Below are 20509 nucleotides of genomic sequence, written 5' to 3' on the forward strand. Positions count from 1 at the left end.
TCTCCCATATACTAGGGGGTGAACGACTGATATCGAAGCAATGCAATAGTTCTAGGTTCAGCGATTTATGAATGTATAAATGAATGTGCATTATTTTAATAAGTCTTGCATAACCTTGTGAAAGGTGTCAAGATTTGTATACTACTAGACCGATAGGATAAAGACCCGTGTTGTATCTGTATGACTAAGCTAAGCTTGAGGAGCTCTCGCTTGGATTTGTAGGATACAGATATGCCAAGTCTTGAAGACTTGAGTTTTGATCATAGCTCGAAGGATGCTTTCGTGATATATATTAAGTTCTGGAGACTTGAGCTCAATATTCTAATTGTGGCCCTGAGGAGGCTTTTGCGATATACGCTAAGTCATGGAGATGTGAGCATTGTTGTTCCGAACTATGGCAGTAAGTGACTATGTATTTTCATGAGTAAATACTTAATTTGAAGTTGAATGCTTTCCTACGAGACCAACAATGGTTCTAACCCCGTTTAATAGAGAATACAGGTACTGAACCTTCAATGTGATATGCGGAGCAATGTGGCATCGAGTTCCAAGATTTCTATAAACAATATTGCATTGCTTTCTTTATAAAACCAGTTTCATAGAATATTGCTTTTTCAATCAGTGATGTTTGTAATAAATAACTCATTTTGATAAATGAAATACTTTTGTGGTCAATGAGTGTTTGGCCACATACCTGTGACTTATCCGATATTCTCTAAAACCGATGACTCATTATCGTCTATTTCCGCTACAAAGAAAATAAAAATCATAAATTTTGACCAAGTAACGTTTTAAAAATTCAAGAAGTTACAGAATTGGTCTCAGAGCCTAAGTGTGAAAAATAGAACTGTCATGTTCGTAGTATCACACTTTAAGTATGTTTTTAAGCTTTCTGATTGTGTAAAATCCTTGTCAATTATAGATGGTAATACATGATTCACGAGGCTACTGTTATCGATGTCAAATCCTGCACTCCGAATGGTTGTGTCTATTCAAAGTCCAAGACTGTCAGTTTTGTGGCAAAGAGGGGCATTTTTCCAATGAATGTCAAAGGAAACACATCATCAATATGGGTCAATGGACATCGCTTGGTCTTAAAGATGAGACCTCGTGCATTAGTGGACCCCATCACTTGAGTGTGGAGAGTAGCAGTACCGCATTGACTTCAGTAGGATTACCGAGTCTGGGAGGCAATGACTGACTTTTCTCTGTGAAATTCTATCACTCTCTAAGTTATCATTAAGCAACATGTACACCTAGCTTTAACGGCCAGAATGAGAGAGACAACTCTTTTTATTCGTCCATTTTGATTTCAGATTCTCAGAGTCATAATGTTGTCATGTCACGGATTGAACGAGCATCACCAGTCTACCCATCGACTTCACTTGAGAGCGCAAAAATACTGTCTGAGCCAACTCTAACTGCGCATAAGCCAAGGCGATGTGGCTACCGACGGGCCTATCTGAGGCTATTCACGTCAAAAAAGAAATCCAGTTCTTAGGAACTGGTTATGTTTGAGTCAACGGACTCGTGTGTATGGTTTTCACTGCTAATATCCATCAATGTGGCATGACACTTATAATTAAAGGCGATGTATGCTTGTCACGATATAACTAAATAAAATTTTACTTTCCTATATATATCAAGAAACTAAACCACGTTGTTTGTATGTGACTAGATAAATGACTCATACGACGAGGAGAATTGCTCTAAGTGATGAGTTGTGTATGCAAAGATTTCTACTGGAGACTCTTAATAACCTTATAACTGTCATTTGTGAGACGAGGCAAGAACCAACCCTGCCTCATAATGAAAGCTTAGGAGGAATAACCTATGAGAAGTTCCTCAAATTTAATTCACTAATCTTCATCGGTAGAGCTGATTCAGAACTTGCTGAAAGCTAGATCGAGGAAATAGAACATGTTTTTCTAGTATTCATAACGCTAGAGGACAAAAGGACCAACTTCGACAAGTATACGTTGAAGGATAACGCATAGAAGTGGTGGGATACCACAAAAATGATCCAGTTCTCACAGTATGAGGTCATCCCTTGGAGTAACTTTCGGAGAACATTTATGGATAATTACTTCCCGTTGCACTTAAGAAACAAGAAAAAGATGGAGTTTCTAGAATTAGAACAGAGTGGTATGAGTCTTATTGACTATACTACCAAATTTCAGAATCTTGAGCGATACTACTCTCGGTTATTCGAGACTGATCAAGAGAGGGCCGACAAGTACATCAATGAATTACAGGAAGGGCTACGGTCTTATGTTATCAATAGTATGCCCCAGACTTTTCAAGCTGCTGTTGCGACAACTTCAAAGATTCAAACTGACTGGGAGCAATCCAAAGGGGTCACAGGGAAGAGGCTGATAGCGAATACTGAGAACCATAAGAGGACGTTCTCGGGTGGGTAGGGATCACAACCACCCTTTCGTAAGAGGGAGTTCTAAAGAAAGAACTCTGCTTTGTAGGTTGTGAGGCCACAACCAAGGCAAGAAGTGGTTAAGCCTAGCCAGCAGTTTAAATCCAATTGCCAAAAGTGCCACATGAACTACCCTAAAAGACCATATCCTTACGACACAGGTGGTTGCTTTTATTTTGGTAAAGTGGGTCACTATATGAAAGAATGTGCTAAGAAAGCCATATATGAACAAAAGAGAAATATTAGATCAGCCAGACCCTCCCAACGAGCACAATAATGCCCTCAGTTTAAACGACCACCATAAAAAATAGATCAAAGACCTACGGCAAGTCATGTATATGTTATAACTACTAAACAAGTAGCTAATGGTGACCTGATTAAAAAAAACGTACCTATTAATGGATATGCCGCCCATACTTTTATCTCTGATGGTTTCACCGAACAACTCCACACTTCGGTGGAACCGGTAGATAAAATGATAAAAGTATACAATCCACTAGGTTCATGTACTAAATGCATCAAATGTGTGAAGAACATTGATATAGAGATAGATGGACAACATTTGCCTACTAGTACCATCCTACTCGATATGGTGTAGTATGACATCATTTTGAAAATGAATTGATTAGCCCAGAACCATGCTAAGATTTTGTTCCACGATGGTAGGATCTTACTATCTCGACCTGGACTACCTGAGATAGAATACTGGTTATCCAAACATGTCCCACAAAAATGAGTTATATCAGTGTTGAAGGTACAAAAATACCTTATGAAGGATTGTATAGCATTCCTAGTGAGTCTCTCGGTAGAAGGATTAACTACCATGTCTATTGAGAGTTTAGAAGTGGTGCATGATTTTTTTGATGTATTTCCTGACGAATTGCTAGGACTCCCTCCACTTCGTGAGGTTGAATTTGAAATTCAATCCTTACCAGGAACCACACTAATTTCAAAAGCTCCTTATCGAATGGCGTCAGCAGAGCTTAGTGAGCTAAAGTGTCAGTTGGAAGAACTGATAGAATAGGGATTCATCTGACTAAGTGTGCAATCGTGGGGAGCACCCGTGTTATTTGTAAAGAAAAAAGATGGATCATTACAATTATGCATCAATTATAGGATGATTAACCAGGAAACCATCAAGAACAAATATTTGTTGCCTCGAATTGAGGATCTATTCGATCAACTCAGAACAACTAAAGTATTCTCTAAGATCGATCTCAAGTCTGGGTATTATCAACTTAGAGTTAAGGAGGAGGATATACCCAAGACGACCTTTAGAACAAGATATGACCATTATGAGTTTGTAGTAATGTCTTTTGGACTCACTAATGCATCTACTGCCTTTATAGACCTGATTAATCGAATATCCAGGCCCTATCTGGACACCTTTGTCATTATCTTTATCGATGATATCCTCATCTACTCTGAGAACAAAGAGCAACACCAAGAACATTCGAGGATTGTCTTTAAAACCCTTTAAGAGAATCAACTTTATGACAAATTCTCAAAATGTGAATTCTAGCTTGACAGAGTGATGTTCCTTGGGCACATAATCTCGAAAAATGGTATAGCAGTAGATCCCGCAAAAGTAGAAGTTGTATTGGATTGAAAACAACCATAAAATATCATTGATGTTCGCAGCTTCTTGAGCATTGTCAGGTACTATCAAAAGTTTATACAAGACTTCTCTCGAATTGCCTTACCCATGACGAAAATATTGAAAAAATTAGTTAAGTTCAGATGGAACGACCAATGCAAATAATGCTTTGAGATTCTGAAACAGAGGCTTACTATGACCCCTATCCTTACCTTACCTTCTGGTCAAGGAAGCTTCATAGTTTATACCGATGCCTCACGAACGGGTCTGGGTTGTGTGTTGATGCAACACGGAAAGATGATCACATATGCATTATGGCAATTGAGAATCCATGAGAAAAACTATCCAACCTATGACCTGAAGCTTGCCATGGTAGTGTTTACACTTTAAATTTGGTGACACTACTTATATGGAGAGAAGTTTGAGATTATGTCAGACCATAAGAGCTTGAAATACCTTTTCTCTCAGAAAAATATGAATATGTGGTAAAGGCGATGACTGAAATTCTTCAAGGATTGAATTTACGCTTTTCTATCACCCTAAAAAGGTGAATGTCGTATCCAATGCCCTGAGCTGTAAGACTGTCGACACTCTTGACAGCCTCATAGAAAAGTGAAAGTTAATGTAAGTCTTCGTCAACTAGAAGTCATTTCTGGTTGATCCAGACAAGATTCAATTGTCAAGTCTGACAATGCAGTTGGAGATCCTTGATAGTATCGTAGCCAAACAATTCAAAGACCACCAGTACATAGAACTGCAAGCGAGGGTTGTAAAAGACGATGCTTTCTTCCACTTAAAATAAGATGGAGGTATATAGATAGAAGAAAGGCTATAGGTCTCAAATAACCCTTAGGTAAGAGAAGAAATACTCTAGGAAGCACACAATAACAAATACACTATCCACCTTAGAGGTACAAAAATGTTCAGAGATTTGTATAGAAAATACTGGTGAATGGGTATAAAGAAGGATAGTGTTTGACCTGTCATTAAGGCAAAATAGAACATAAGTGACCTGACGATATGATGCAATGGATCAAAATTCTACAATAAAAATGAAAAGATATTACGATAGATTTCATCATAGGATTACTTCGATCCAAGAGACAACATGATTCAATATGGGTGATTATGGACAAACTCACCAAGTTTGCTCACTTCTTGCCAATTAACACAAGTTATTCCACAGAAAAATTGCCAAAGCTTTATGTTCAGAAAATCGTCAGAATCCATGGAGTGTCAATATCTAATATCTCTTACCGCGACCCGGAGTTTACCTCTCACTTTTGGGAGAAGGTACAAAGAGCTCTGGAGACGAAACTTAAGTTTATTACGGCATTCCATCTCCAAACTACTGGGCAATCTGAGCGTAGCATACAGACTCTGGAGGACATGCTACGAGCCTGTATGTTAGAATAGAAAAGAGATTGTGATTCACACTTAACGTTGGCAGAATTTGCATACAACAATAGCTATCATGCTAACATTGAAATAGAACCGTACAAAACCCTGTATGGAAGACCCTGTCGATCACCAATTCATTGGGGCGAAGTGGGTAAGTGAACCTTGGACTCGCCCATTATACTATAGCACTACACTGAGCAGGTACATATGATCCGAGAGAAACTACTGATTGCTTAGAGCCGACAGAAGAGCTACACGAATCAATGACATAGGAAACTCTCTTTTTCGGTTGAAGACAAAGTTTTCGTCAAGGTCTCTCCAACCAAAAAAGTGTTCCATTTTGGAAAGAAGGAGAAGCTCAACCCTCGATTCATTGGTCCCTTCAAAATTTTGAACCAGATCGGAGAGACATCATATTGAGTAGCATTGTCATCACAATATGTGTAGATACATAATGTGTTCTATGTGTCAATGCTTAGAAAATACGTTCACGACCCTTCCCACGTCATTCAACATGAAGACATCGATATCAGAAAAGACATGACGGTGGAGGAAAGACCGAGAGAAATCGTGTACCATCGGAAACAAGTGCTAAGATCCAAGGTCGTTCCACTTGTTAAAGTGAGATGACAACATCACGGTATAGACGATTGCACTTGGGAAATCGAATCCAGCATGCGAGAGAAGTATTCAAAGTTATTTGGGTAGTACTCTTAACAAAATTTTTAGGACGAAATTTTTTTAAGAGAGTAATGTTGTAAGACCAATAATTTTTTAGCAAAAATTCTGAATAAATCTAAGAGGTATTTTATGTAAAAATATCATATGAACTCAAAATGCAAAATAAATCGATTTCAACAAACCAATTATACTTATGTCATTTATATCCTCGCAAATATATGCTCAAACAGTCAGGGAACCATAACTTCCTCCCTAAGTAAAATTAGGAGATTTCAATGAGAAAACTCGCTTAATTTCGTCGATATGAAGAAAATGGTGTACTCATAATTTTTCGTAAAAAATATCGATGAAAGCCTAAAAATATACAAAACCCAAAAAAATATCCGATGGGTCCCACAAAAATATCTCACTAAAAATATCATGTAAGTCCCACAAAAATATCCTATGGAATCATGAGGTTGGCTCCATAGGGACAAAGAAGTCATTTTATTACCTTATCATTAAGTTTGGGTCTTGGATCAAGTAAGTTGATTTGGATCGGATCCACACCACATGTGCATTCAAAATCCATAGAATTGCCTATAAATGAGAGAAGACCCCTCTTAGAAAATTGTCTAACACTCTCTCTCTACTTTTTCTCTCTCTAGCATTTTTCCCCTCTCTCTTCTCTCTTGGTTCTAGCCTAGACCTAGTCCACTTGGAGTGAGCTTAGACCTGCTTAGCGTAGGCTGAGCCCAGTTGGTCAAGATTCACTTGACCTACTAGGTTAGCTTTTCTCTCTCCTCTCTTGACTTGGTCTTAGCTTACATCAAACCTACTTGACCTAGACATAGCCTACTTGAAGTGAGTTTAGACCCACTTGACCTAGATTGAACTCAGTTAGGACAAGACCCCTTGGTTCTGACGACTTGACCTCCTCTACCATTTTCTTGGTTAAGTCCAACTCATCCGACCTAACCTAGCCTAGTTGAGGTAGGTTCAAACCCATTTAGACCTAAGCTAGGTCCAAACTGGTTCTTAGTCTAGACTTCATCATTTCATCATTTTATCGAAAGTTGCAAGAGACACTCTTGGTTATGACTGTACCAAATGTAGAGAATGTGTCAACCATGACCTAGGAGTGTCTCAACCACCACGTTGGAGCACTACCTCATAGCTTTGGTAGGTTTATGCACCAAACAATGCCAAAGTTCTATTCTTCTTGATATATATGTATTTACTTATGCTTTTGAGATTGTCGTCGCATCGAACGATGTCAAAGCTCTTGCTTTTCGCAATATATATGTGTTTGCTTATGCTTTTGAGATTGTCATTGCGTCGAATAATGACAAGGCTTCTGCTTTTCATAATATATATGTATTTGCTTATGCTTTTAAGATTACTGTCGCGTCGAATGATGCCAAGGCTGCTACTTTTCGCATATACGTATATATGCATTTGCTTATGCATTTAAGATTTCTCATTGCGTCAAACAATGCCAAGGCTCCTGTTTTCTGTAAATATATATGTATTTGCTTTCTGCAAGTTATTTAGTTCAGTATTTCTTGCTAAACATTAAATATGCTTTTATTTACGTCGTCATGTTATATCGCATAGGCTCCTACTTATACTATATATAGTTATGCAGAAATAAGCGTTCAAATAAAGGTCAACTCCTATCTCCAAATGTAATTTTATATGCCGCTCCTCGATCAAGATTCTGATTGATAAAAAAATTCCCTGTTGTAAAGGCTTCACGCTTTGCGCAAAACTGATTTTTCATAAAAACCTAAGCTACTTACGCATGGCCTAACTAAGGCCAAGGTTCCAATGAACCATGATAGATGTGAAGTACGTACAATGGTTCACATCTATTCCTGATTTAAGCATGACATTTCCTCCGTCAAAGAGAGAAAGTATTGTCGGATTTTCTGAAAAGATGCTCATCGAGCTTAAAAAAATGCAACGCTTTTTCTGTCAAAGAGAGAAAGTATTGCCAATTTTTTTGAAAGAAGCTCACTGAGCTTAGAAAGAGCGTAGCACATACTCCATCACAGAGTGGAGGTACTGCCGAAATTTTGACAAGTTACTTTATACGAGTAGAAAGAGTCATCACGCTTCCTCCATCAAGCAGACGAAGTGCTGCTGAAATGTTTGGCAAAATGCTTGCCTGAACCAGTTTGAATGACACGATGATGCCCCTATTGTCAAACCCCTGTCAGAATGGCTTGTTCCACCTTTGCTTATTAGGGTATCATACCCGTAAGGGCCGGTGCGCCAGCGTAATTGTTGTGCCTTGACTAGGCCAGTGCTCGTTGTGGCTACATATGCCGAGCAGTCAATCTAAGGTGATCATGGTATATGCATGCTTATATGAAATATTGTTATACAACAAGACTCGTAAGGGCCAGCGTGCCGGAGTTGGTTACTATCCGAAAGAGGTGAAACGCTCATGAAGGCCATAGATGCTGAGAGTAGAGTCATGCATGCATATGAATAAAACTTGACAATAGTCCCTTGACGACATGCTTGGACTGTGCTTTAGAATAACTAAATAGGGTTGGGGTACATATTTCTCTTAGTGCAGAACAAACTAGTTTGCCCAAGTAGCATTCAAATGTCCTATAAAGAACGGTTATGCCGCTGAACCCCTTTAGGACTATTGCTCACCATGACAGACGATGATGGTACAATCACGAGTGACACATATTTACTATAAACCAAAGAGTTCAAAGGACCCTCCCTTCGTCACTCAAGAGGTTTGAAGGTTGGGTTATCCTTAAGATCTAATAAATGAACCCCACTACAACAATAGAAGATGCATTCAAAACAACATTGTGGGGTTATCCTGATATGAGTTCTACCGCACCACCATGAATAGGGTCATCAGGTCTCTGGGGTATCTAAAATACATAGATTAATAAAATCATAGAATGTTGTATTGATGCCAAAGTTCAAGTTTCTCCCATGTACAAGGGGGTGAACGATTAATATCGAAACAATGCAATAGTTTTAGGTTCAGCGATATATGAATGGACAAATGAATGTGCGTTGTTCTGATGAGTCTTGCATAACTTTGTGAAAGGTGTCAATATTGGTATACTACTGGATCGATAGGGTAAAGACCTGTGTTGCATCTGTATGACTAAGCTAAGCTCGAGGAGCTCTCGCTTGGATTCATAGGATATAGATATGTCAAGTCTTGAAGGATAGAGTTTTGATCATAGCCTGAAGGAGGCTTTCGTGATATATATCAAGTTGTGGAAACTTAAGCTTAATGTTCTAATCGTGGTCCTGAGGAGGCTTTCACGATATACGGTAAGTCATGGAGACTTGAGCATCGTTGTTCTGAACTGTAGCCTTAAGTAGCTCTCTGTATTTTCACAAGTTTATTCTTGATTTGAAGTTGAATGCTTTCCTACCACACTAGTAATAGTTTTGACCCCGTTTAATGGAAAATACAGGTACTGAATCTGCGATGCGATATGTAAAACAAAACGACATCGAGTTTCAGGGTTTCTCTAAATAGTATTGTACCACTTTCTTTATAAAATTATTTTCATAGAATACTGTTTTTTCAAACAGTAATGTTTGTAATAAACAACTCATTTTGATAAATGAAATACTTTTGTGGTTAACGAGTGTTTGGCCATCTCTGGTGTTTTCTTATCATCTATTTTCGCTGTTAAAAACTTTTTTTAAATTTTGCTGTAAAAAAATAAAATAAAAATTCATGAATTTTAGATTAAGTAATATTTTGGAAATCCGAGGCATTATACTTGAAGTGAAGCATCAAATATTGGCAATGCCTATCAAAGTGGCAGCGAACTTAACTATTTAGAGAACCTAACAAAAAACTAAAACAGATCTTCCTTTGAGCCCTAATCTGAATTTTCAGCCTGTGGGCATCAAATAGATCTGGTTCATCAAAGAGTATCCTAAAATGGGCTCCAAATCTCTCCTAATTAAGGATGGTAGTGGATCGGTGGAAAACGGGCCTTATCCCGCCTCGCCCCATTTGGATGGGGGGACGGAGGACATGAAACAGGGATTGAGGCAGAAATGGAGTTTAAAATCAAAACATGTGGAAAGATGAAGGCGAAGATGGACTTACGCTTTCCCCTGCCCCCACCCTGTCTACGTCTTGATCTCTGCCCGGCCCACAAACCTTCTTTAGGAATGGCAATGAATTGAGGGAAAACGAGGCCCCGCCCTGCCTCGCACTGTTTGAACCGAAAATGAAACGGGGATGGAGGCAGGGATGTAAGTTAAAATCTAAACCTGTGGAGGGGTGAAGGTCCTAATTTTGAGACAGAGCACGGGGGTGAAAACCCCTTGACACCCACATTTTTAGTAAAAGTAAGCTCTTTAATAAATTATATTGAGTCATTGACACAAGTTTGACAGTGGGCATTTATTAAAAGGACGGGATTCACTTCAAGAAAGTTGAAGAAAGCGAACAATTTTGTAACTTTATTAAGTTCATGTGGCAATTTGCATGTCTTCCCAGTTCCCACGTTTTGCCTGACTCGCAACCGCCCGCCAAAGGTTACGAGAGAGAGAGAGAGACGGCAGGGATCCCATCTCCAACTTCTGTGGGAGAATCCAGCCGTCGGTTTCCGAGATCGCTCGGCGGTCTCTGCAACTCGGAGACTTCTCGCCGGAGAAGTTTTCGTTCCCCTCGGAAGCTTGCCGTCCGGGGAAATCGAGATAGAAATCGGAATGATTATGATGACGCTGGCGTCTTCCGCGCGGCCAGGAGTTCTGCGATGCAGCGGGGTGGAGGGGGACGGCGGGATTGCGGAGCGGTGCTTCCCTTCCTTCCTTCCGATGGACATCGAGAGGGTACGTGATCAAGCCACGCGAAGGATGGCCCGGAGGATCGAGAGGCTCCACGTCAAGGTCAGCCTCTCTCACTCGCTCTCACGCATTTTCCATGATTTGATTAGTCTTACCCTCTATTTAGGGGTGAAATTGGAGAATTTTTGCGGATTTTTAACCCTTTTTCTGTTTCCGTCTCTCTCTCTCTCTCATTTTTTTGTTATGATTGATTCTCTTTTTCTTTCTCGGGACAAAACTGGAGAAATGACTGGAAATTCATCATCATCTCTCTCGGTGACACAGTCAGTTCGTGTAATTTCTCTTTGAACGCCAAGGAGATCTATTGCTCCCTTTTTCCTGTTTTGGATTCCGAGTTGGTTTCACTCTTACCCTTCCGGAAAAGAAAAGACGTCTCGTTTTGAAACTCCTTTTCTTTCCTCACGTTCTTTAGTGTGTCGCTCCATCTGATATGTTGGGCCCACTGTACCCCAGAGATGGAGAGCCGAGAGCAGTCAGTTACAGCGGTACACTCAGTGTGTGCAATGCGATGGCACGTTGCAAGTTCAAAACCCAACAGGATGTTGTGTAATTGGTGGGGATCCTTTAAAAAAAAAACAAAAAAAAAAAACTCCAAATACGACTCTGACTCGATGGCTTCACTGAAGACTTTCACTTTTGGCTTGTACTATAACCCAAAACGATACAGCAATGGAAAGCGAAAAGCTATACATTTTAAAATGTATATAAAGCGGGAAGCAAAGAATAAAAAATATATATATAAGAACTGAATGGGAATAAAAATGAAACACAAATAAAAACTAAAATAAAAGTAACTAATATTACATTTCATAAATTTTTAGCGTAAGAACTAAATTTTTAATAAAACCTAAAAATGATGACTACCAATTTAGAGAAGGCACATGACAGTGAGAATAGTGAGAGAAAACACATGAAAAGTTTATTAAGAGAACAAGAAGAAAAGCATGAGGAAAGCATAGGAGAGGCGTGGGGAAATTGAGGTTCTCATCAAGTTTCGGCGATTCCCAAGCGGGTTTCTGGAAAACAAGCTTCCCACCTATCTAAGAAGCTTTCGGTAACTCTGCTGTAACCCAACATGTCATTAATAGTCACCATCTTAGCACCAACCTAATTGGTTTTTTATGCAGCGCAGTCATTCCGTCATTGCATCATTGTTTGAAACTTTTCCATCCAGATCGTTATATAACCAATGGATGGAGATTGGATCAGGTCAGAGTGTGCTCTAACAGTATTCTGTCAATGCGCCTGTAGATGCCGTTGATCTCAAGATGAACAACGTCCAAAACCTGTACAAATGGGAAGCCCATCGTTTGGATGGGCCCCACTTTTTTTTTTTCGATTTTGTTTGTATTTTAGATGGATGGCATGGGAATGATTTAAAATGAATTGCTCACAATGCGCTTGTTCATTGTTTTGATGGGTGTCATTCATCGTTCATTTTTAAGATGAATGACATCCAAGGCACCTCTGACGATGTTCCTCTCTCTATCCAATGCATTTACAGATCTGTTTAAACTTATATGGACATCAAGGCTCCAATAATTGGACACAAGGGATGTCTCTGACCGAACCCAAAACTAAATGGCAACATGGTTATACTACTGATTAGTTTGGATATGGAGTTAAAAGTACCTATACATGAAACATGTCATTTATATATATATATATATATATATATATATATATATAAAAGGAGGACAGTCCAACCAAAGGAAGGTCCAAAATCTACAACTAACGATAACTGACAGTGTTGCTTCCTTAACGATAGAGTTTTACATATTGGATTTTTATCATTCATTTAGTAAGCGACTTGTTTTGGATTATGAATTTTCAATGTTTAGATGTGTATTTGAAAGCACTAAAAGTCAACGGCCCACAATACTTTGTATTGTAAAGTTTTAAATACATTGTGAGCCATCTATTTTTCACTTTTCGAAAAACATGCCTATATATTGTAAAGTCCATGTAAAACATATTTTTTACCAAATAAATTATAAAGAACAAATATATGAGGTCTGATCAATAAGATGCTCAAGCATTGGAGAAGGAGAGCAGTTCAATCGTCATTGGTTGTAGGTTTTGGACCTTCTTTTGGTTGGATGATCTTCCTTCCATATATATATATATATATATATATATATATATATATATATATATATATATAGCTCCCTAGTTGGAACTCATAGGAGGAGGTTGTTTTGACCAAATCTGACCTCATGGATGTGTTCGACATGGTCAAAATAGTAGGAAACAACCCTTAGATCATAGTTATTCGATGTAAAAATATGTTTTTTTAAGGTTTGAAATGTGGTACATTGTAGGCCGTTGATTTTTCAACCCTCCTAAAATCTGATATACACGTCATAAAAACATGATCCAAAGGCCAGTTTTTACCAAACTTAATATGTAGATCACATCTGGAGGGTCAGATGTTGAAAAAAGACTGAAAAAATAAAAATATTACACTTTTTCACTAAGGGGTTCCTTATCCACGGGGGTGGCAAACATTATCTATCTATCTATCTATATATATATATATATATATATATATATATATATATATATAGAGAGAGAGAGAGAGAGAGAGAGAGAGAGAGAGAGAGAGAGAGAGAGAGAGAGAGAGAGAGAGAGAGAGATTGGAACAGACTGAAATTCTCTAAACTAATGCTCCTACTGAGATTTTAAAGGGGTTTTTTATTTATTTTTTTCAAAATTTGACTATATGGATGTGTTCTACTACATGCTTCATTTTCTAGGAATCAACTCTTGGATTGTCCAATTGCAACATTTAAGCAAGTTTTTTTTTAAGGATTGAAAATCAATGACCCAGAATTTTCATGAATTTTCAAACTTCAGAAAATCATATTTTGTCAAGAAATGCAATCCAAGCATCAATTCCTAGCAAATAGAACATGCTGAACACATCTATAGGGTATTTATGCAGAAAAAGTCCCAAAAATACTCAGATAGTACCTAGTTTGCATAGGTCTCTCTCTCTCTCTCTCTATATATATATATATATATATATATATATATAATCTGGCTATATGAGCCGGTATATTGCTCATTTTGCATCCTTGGTAGTCTGTAATCATCATGGTCATGGGTTACCGTGTAAGACCCTTCATACGCTGGGTCTTGGATCAGGTGTCACATGCCAGAGTACAGAATTGAGTTGGCTTCAAGTTTATTGCACTGTGTAGGTTCATATTCATGCATCTTTTGCATTTGTTCCTGCATCAGTGCATTAATGAATTGGAGGTTGCAGTCTAGCGTCTCGGAGAAATGTATCATGAGTAGTTGTGTTAAGCCATTGCAAAGGACTGAAGGCAAACCAGTTGTGCTTCTCCATGGTTTTGATAGGTACGTGTAACTGATATTGTTCTGGGAACCAATCTTATATATTGACTTAGAACAAGAAAACTTGCTTCTCTTTTGAACTGCATTTAGTAAGAAATCATGTCCCTTTGTTGCTCTTGCACTTTCTGCTTGTGGGGCTTGCTTAAAATGAGCCGAGTTTCTGAGTTAGAGAAGTTTCTTTGTTTGGTTCTTCAGCTCTTGCTTAGAATGGAGGTACACCTTTCCTTTGCTAGAGGATGCTGGACTGGAGACGTGGGCAGTAGATGTTCTTGGATGGGGATTCTCTGATCTAGGTTCGATGTCTGCCTCTAGATTGAGTTTCCTGTTGTTTAAGCTCTATCCTGTACATCATTTACAATCTAGGGAAGACTAAGTGATTAGAATCCTTTGCAGTTTGTGTTCTGTTAATAGATGGACTAATTTAAAGAGTGTTACCTGCTACTCAAATTTTTCTCGTTGCACTAACTCGAAGGTTGTTATTATCTACTGTTTTTTCTTGTGCTTGAAATAGAACAACTTCCACCATGTGACGTGGCTTCCAAGCGTGAGCACTTTTATCAGGTATATAACCTTATTCATTCATCTAGAGATATTGGTTTTGATGGCACTAGGGGGTTAACAGTTCTTTACATGCCTTTATGGAATGAAAAGTTCACAGAAGCTTCATTCTACATTTCAAGGCCACTCATTATGTGCTTTCGTTAATTTGATCACCATATTTGTTTCCAACACATAGCTTATTATGTGAAATTCATGGATATGTGAAAATGGAGGTAAAATCACTAGATGTGCATGTTAATGAATGAAACACACACACACACACACTATATATATATATATATATATATATATATATATATATATTAAGCTAAAGAGACTATATATATATATATGTAATGAAATAAGTGAAAATACAAATAATAAGCGAAAAGCACTTGTAGTTCCAACAATAGACAAGAACCATGAAAAATACACAAGCACTTTAAATGCAAACACATAGAGTCATAGACCCACAAAGGGAAATGCCAAAGGGCAAAAAAGATTGAAAATATTATTAAGAGAGGGAGAGAACAACTTACAAATGAGAGGGGGAAACACCCTCTTTGTATACACAACAAATGAGAGAGGGAGACATTGGGGCTCCCACAATGTAGTCGTTGGGGACCCCAATGACTCCATATGTGGGGTCCCCAATGGTTCCCAAAAAGGAGAAAAAATAAAATAAAAATAAAAAAGAAAATAAAACCTAAAATAAGTTGTTTTAATAAACAACTTATATTTACATGTGAAAATATCAAAATACCCCTGTCGGGTGTTTTGGAATATATATATATATATATATATATATATATATATATATATATATATATATATATATATATATATATATATATATATATATATATATATATATATATATCAAAGCATGCCCCCTCAAACTTTACGGGAAAAAAATTGAAAGTTTGCTAAGAAGAAAGAAAAAACAAGGAATAGGAAGTGCTTTGGTGAAGAAGTCAGCCAACTGATACTCCAAGGTGACATAGGGCAAAGTGATTGTTCCTCTTAAATATTCATCATGAATATAGTGACAATTCATCTCGATATGTTTGATGCACTTATGAAATGTATGATTACTTGCTATGTAGATTGCACTTTTGTTGTCACAGTACATCTTTGAAGGAGTTGAGATAATGATCACCATATCATTGAGAAGACTTTTAAGCCAGACAATCTCCATGGTTATAGTCGTCATAGCACGATATTCAACTTCGGTGGACGATAGGGATATCTTTTGTTGTTTCTTGTACTTCCAGGAAATAAGTGAATCTCCTAAAAAATACAAAAACCGGTAGTTGAGATTCTATCATTGGGATTACCTCCCAAATCATCATCAGTATAAGTAGTTAAATTAAAGGCTGAGGAAGATGAAAAAAAAAGTCCTTTTGAAATAGTGTTTTTGATATATCACACGATTCTCATTACTGCTGCCATGTGAACAGTGGTAGGGGCATGTTGAAACTAACTTGCCGTATGAACCACATGAACAATATCAGGTCGGGTGATAGAGAGATAAGTAAGAGATCCAATTAATTGACGATATGGAGTAGGATCGTCAAGTTGAACACCATCTTCAAGTCTTAATTTTGCATTTATAACTTCTGGAGTCTCCACCTTCTTTTCATCCGAGATACTCGACTTAGCACAAATATCAACAACTAATTTTATTTGAGAGGGGATGTATCCTCTATGTGAATAAGTTACTTCAATACCTAAAAACTATCTCAAGAAAGCCAAGTTAGACATATCAAAACTTTTCTTCAATATAGTTTTAATTTAATTTACTCCTTTGTCATTGCATGTGACATATAGAAGAAGAATCACATTAGAGTCACCTGTTTTCTTGACTAAGAGAGCAGTGTTAGTATAACAAGAGACAAAACCCAAATTAATTAATACATTACTTAATTTATCATACCAAACTTTAGGAGCTTGTTTAAGGCCATGTAATGCCTTTTTTAATTTTAAAAATTTTTCATTTAAAATCATGTCGGGAGGAGGTTCCATGTAAACTTCTTTACCGAGATCACCATTTAGAAAAACATTTTTAACATCTAATTGATAAATAGATCATTTTTTAATAGATGCAATGACAATAAGAGCTCGAACACTTGTCATTCAAGCAACCGAGGCAAATGTCTCATCATAATCTGTAAAATCCTTTAAAAAATTTGTTGGATCCGGGTTGGATCCGAATCTGGATCCGGACCCGACCCAGATCCAAACATGCAGTCAGGTCGGGCACCATCTCGCTGCCACCGACTGCATGCTTTAAAACAATTAAGCACGCAGGGGAGGGACAGCCGGCGAGCCCTTCCCCCACGCGTCGACCACCGCCTCCACCTGACGACCACCGTCCTCTTCCCCCTCTCTTTATTTTTTGGCAGCCTCACCGGCTGTCAGAAACGCACTATGCCTCTCCCCTTTCGCGTTCTCCGGTGACCCCCGACGTTGTCTCCTCTTTTCTCATTCTTTCTCTGCCCTCGACCTGTGACTCGCCGAAAGCAGCCGCGTCGCCAGCAATCTCAGGTAACCCCGACACCCTCTCCTCCACCTCCTTCCTCTTCTTACTTCGTCGATTTTCGGCAGGCAGCCAGGCTGCTGCCTGTCTCCTCTGTTAAAACGACTTTGGTAGGGGGGCTTAGCCCCCTGCCTCTGCAATCTTTGGCAGACAGGGGGGCTCCGCCCCCTATCTCTCTCTATTTCAGCGTCCGGCAGTGGAGCCCCCTGCCTCTGAAATCTTTGGCAGAGGGGGGCTCCGCCCCCCTGTCGCTCTCTATTTTTCGGCAAGGGCAAAGCCCCTACCGATTAATTTATCTCTCGGCAGGGCCGACTGGCATTTTTTTCGGTTAGGGCTTTGCCCTTGCCATTTGTTCCTTTCGACAGGGGCAAAAGCCTCTGCCGATCGATGCTTTCAGGCAGGGACTTTGCCCCTATCGATTCTTCTTTCTCGGCAGGGGCAAAAGCCCCTGTCGATTGACATTTTCTGGCGGGGGCTTTGCCCCTGTCGACTCACTTTTTATTTTCCTGGTAGGGGCAGAGCCCCTGCCAACCACTGTTTAATTCCGCCCGCCGCCTTGCTATTTCTAGGATGGGTGTGATCGTTGCATTTTTTTTTCTTTTGTTCTTTTTTAAGGGAAGAAAGAGAAAAACTCTCGCAAGGTCTCAATTGACCTTTTGAAAATAGATTTTTGAAATAACTCACCTCCGTTTTGAAATTTTGGAGGAAAATGAGGAGACCGGATTCGCTCGTCGGTACGAGGTTTAACCGTTTCTGTCGCTTTTACTAGGGGTAATCGAACCAATGATCGAATTTATGCCTTCGCTTTGCCTAAACTTGCTTAAGAAATTATTCTAAGTCCTAAATGCACATTGAATCAGGCTTGTGCTATGAATTTGAACTTAGAAATGTGTATGCCTATTGTAAATGTTTCAGAAATTTGGATTTTTCCAAGTGATTCTGAAATGGATTTGAAAACATCCTTTTAAGAAGTAACTTTGAAGTTTCATAAATCAATTTTGAATTGAAAGGTTGGAACTTGAAATGAACTCGAATTGAAAGTTTGAAATTGAAGATTGAATTCAAAGTTAAGAACTTTGAAATATGAATTGATTGAAAATTGAATTTGAGTTGATTTTGAATTTAGAATTGAACTTAGAAATCGAATTTGAGATTTGAAATCAGAATTGAACTTGAAATTTGAATTTGAACTTTAAACTTGAAATTAGAATTGAAGTTTGGAGTTCTTAAAGATTGAGTTTGAAAAATGAACTTGTAAATTGAAATTGAATTTGAATCTAGAAGTTGAAATGAAAATTTAATTGCGACTTGAATTTGAACTTCTGAAATCGAAAATGAAATTTAAAATTTAGAATAAAGAATTTAAATTTGAAATTAAAATTAAACTTTTAAATTGAAATTATTTTGAATTTTGAGAATTTGAAAATCGAAATTGAGTTTTTGAATTGAATTTACTTTGAGTTTTGAAAATGGAAAATCGAAGTTGAATTTGAGAGTTATTTTGAACTTTGAATTTATCTTGAAAATTGAAGTTGAAATTCAGAATGAAGAATTCAAGTTTAAATTGAATTTAGAATTGGGATCTGAATAAAAGTTAAAATTTGAGAAATGAAATGGAATTTTGGAAAATGAAATTTAACTGAAATCATTTTGGAATTTGAAAATTCAAAATTGATTTTAGAATTAAATTGAATTTGGAAATTGAAATGAAATTTAAAGAATTCGAAATTTGAGTTTGAAATAGGAATTTCAATTTGAAAATTGAAATTGAAATGGAAATTGAAGTCAAAATTGAAATTAGTTTGGATTTTGAAAATGATTTTGAAAATACTTTGAATTTGTAAATGATTTTAAATTTGAAATTGAAATTCAATTTCGAAATAGTTTTGAACTTTACTTTTGAAAACAAAATGAAAAATAAATTTCGAAAATCACTTGGAAAATACTTTTGAAATTGAAAATGTTTTGAGTAATTTTGAAAAATGGAAAATAATGATGCAATTCTTTCTTAAATGATAAATGTATAAAAAAGAATTTATTTGAAATTGGAATTAAAATCAAATTTTATTCTTTAATAGAATTAAAACAAGATTAAAACTTTAATATATTTATGACTATGGTTACAAACATATTCTAGTTTAATCTTTATTTAAATTCCAATAAAGAATAAAATAAATTTTTGTGCCTTTATAGAATTAAAATAAGATTAAATTTTCATATATTTATAACTATGACCACGAATATACTTTGATTTAATATTTATTTTACATTTTAATAAAGGAAGAAAATGTATTTGAAATATGATGATTTTTTTAAAATGAATTACATTTTAATAAAGAATAATAATTCTAAGTATTATTCATATTCAGACTATGGCCGTAAATTCAAACTTTACTTAGTTTTATTTATCCTTTATTAAATGGTGCATGTGTCATTCGTGTTTTCCCATAGTGAATTAAAAATAAAAGAAAAATAAATGCAACAATTAATTATGAGAAATTAAAACTAATTTATATGCTCATTCATTTTAAACTAAGCATAAAGTAAATTTCTCATTAATTGAATTATTACAACACTTGAATGAATTTACATCAATTAAAAATAAAGAAAAGGAAAATCCTGTAAAATGAGCAAATATGTTAGAAATAAATGTAGGCATTTATGGATTTTCTTTAATTATTTAAAAAATGAGAAAAATCTATAATTTAGCCTTTTTATGCCCCAAAAAAATAAAGGAAAAATCTATTAACATATTAGAAATTGATGAAATTTGATTTGAAGGTTTCTAATAACCTAAAAAGTATCCTAGAATCGAAAAATGCAGAAAAAGTTTGCAGGAAAACCCGAATTTGGTTTTTTTTATCAAAGTAAAACCAAGATATTTCAAAATTGAGATATGTAAATCGACCCTATCAAAGTATTTCGAATGAATGAAAGCCTAAAACAACTCAGATTGAGCTGAAAATTGATTTCATGGATTTCTAACTCTTCAAGAAAACATCTCCCTTTTACAGATCTCGAAAAACATTTTTAAAACTTGAGATATGATTAAAACATTGAGAAATAAATTTTGAAATCAGGAAATTGAGCTTTGATAGACAAGTTTCTGTAATTTTTGAGTTTC

At 36.8% G+C, this 20509-nt stretch overlaps 1 protein-coding gene across 1 annotated transcript in view; it reads left to right on the plus strand.

Moving 5' to 3' along the window:
• The first annotated feature begins 10609 nt into the window (after window positions 1-10609).
• Window positions 10610-20509, plus strand: part of LOC149848826 (alpha/beta hydrolase domain-containing protein VTE7-like) — an 83037-nt gene continuing 73137 nt past the window's right edge. The window contains exons 1-4 of the mRNA XM_089997632.1: window positions 10610-10988; window positions 14215-14309; window positions 14502-14599; window positions 14818-14867. Of these exons, the coding sequence (XP_089853758.1) occupies window positions 10809-10988; window positions 14215-14309; window positions 14502-14599; window positions 14818-14867 (423 nt within the window). The 5' untranslated portion in view covers window positions 10610-10808. The remainder of the gene's footprint in view (window positions 10989-14214; window positions 14310-14501; window positions 14600-14817; window positions 14868-20509) is intronic.

This window comes from Nuphar pumila, chromosome 1 (genome assembly GCF_984573655.1).
Source record: "Nuphar pumila chromosome 1, dmNupPumi1.hap1.1, whole genome shotgun sequence".
Classification (NCBI taxonomy): Eukaryota; Viridiplantae; Streptophyta; class Magnoliopsida; order Nymphaeales; family Nymphaeaceae; genus Nuphar; species Nuphar pumila.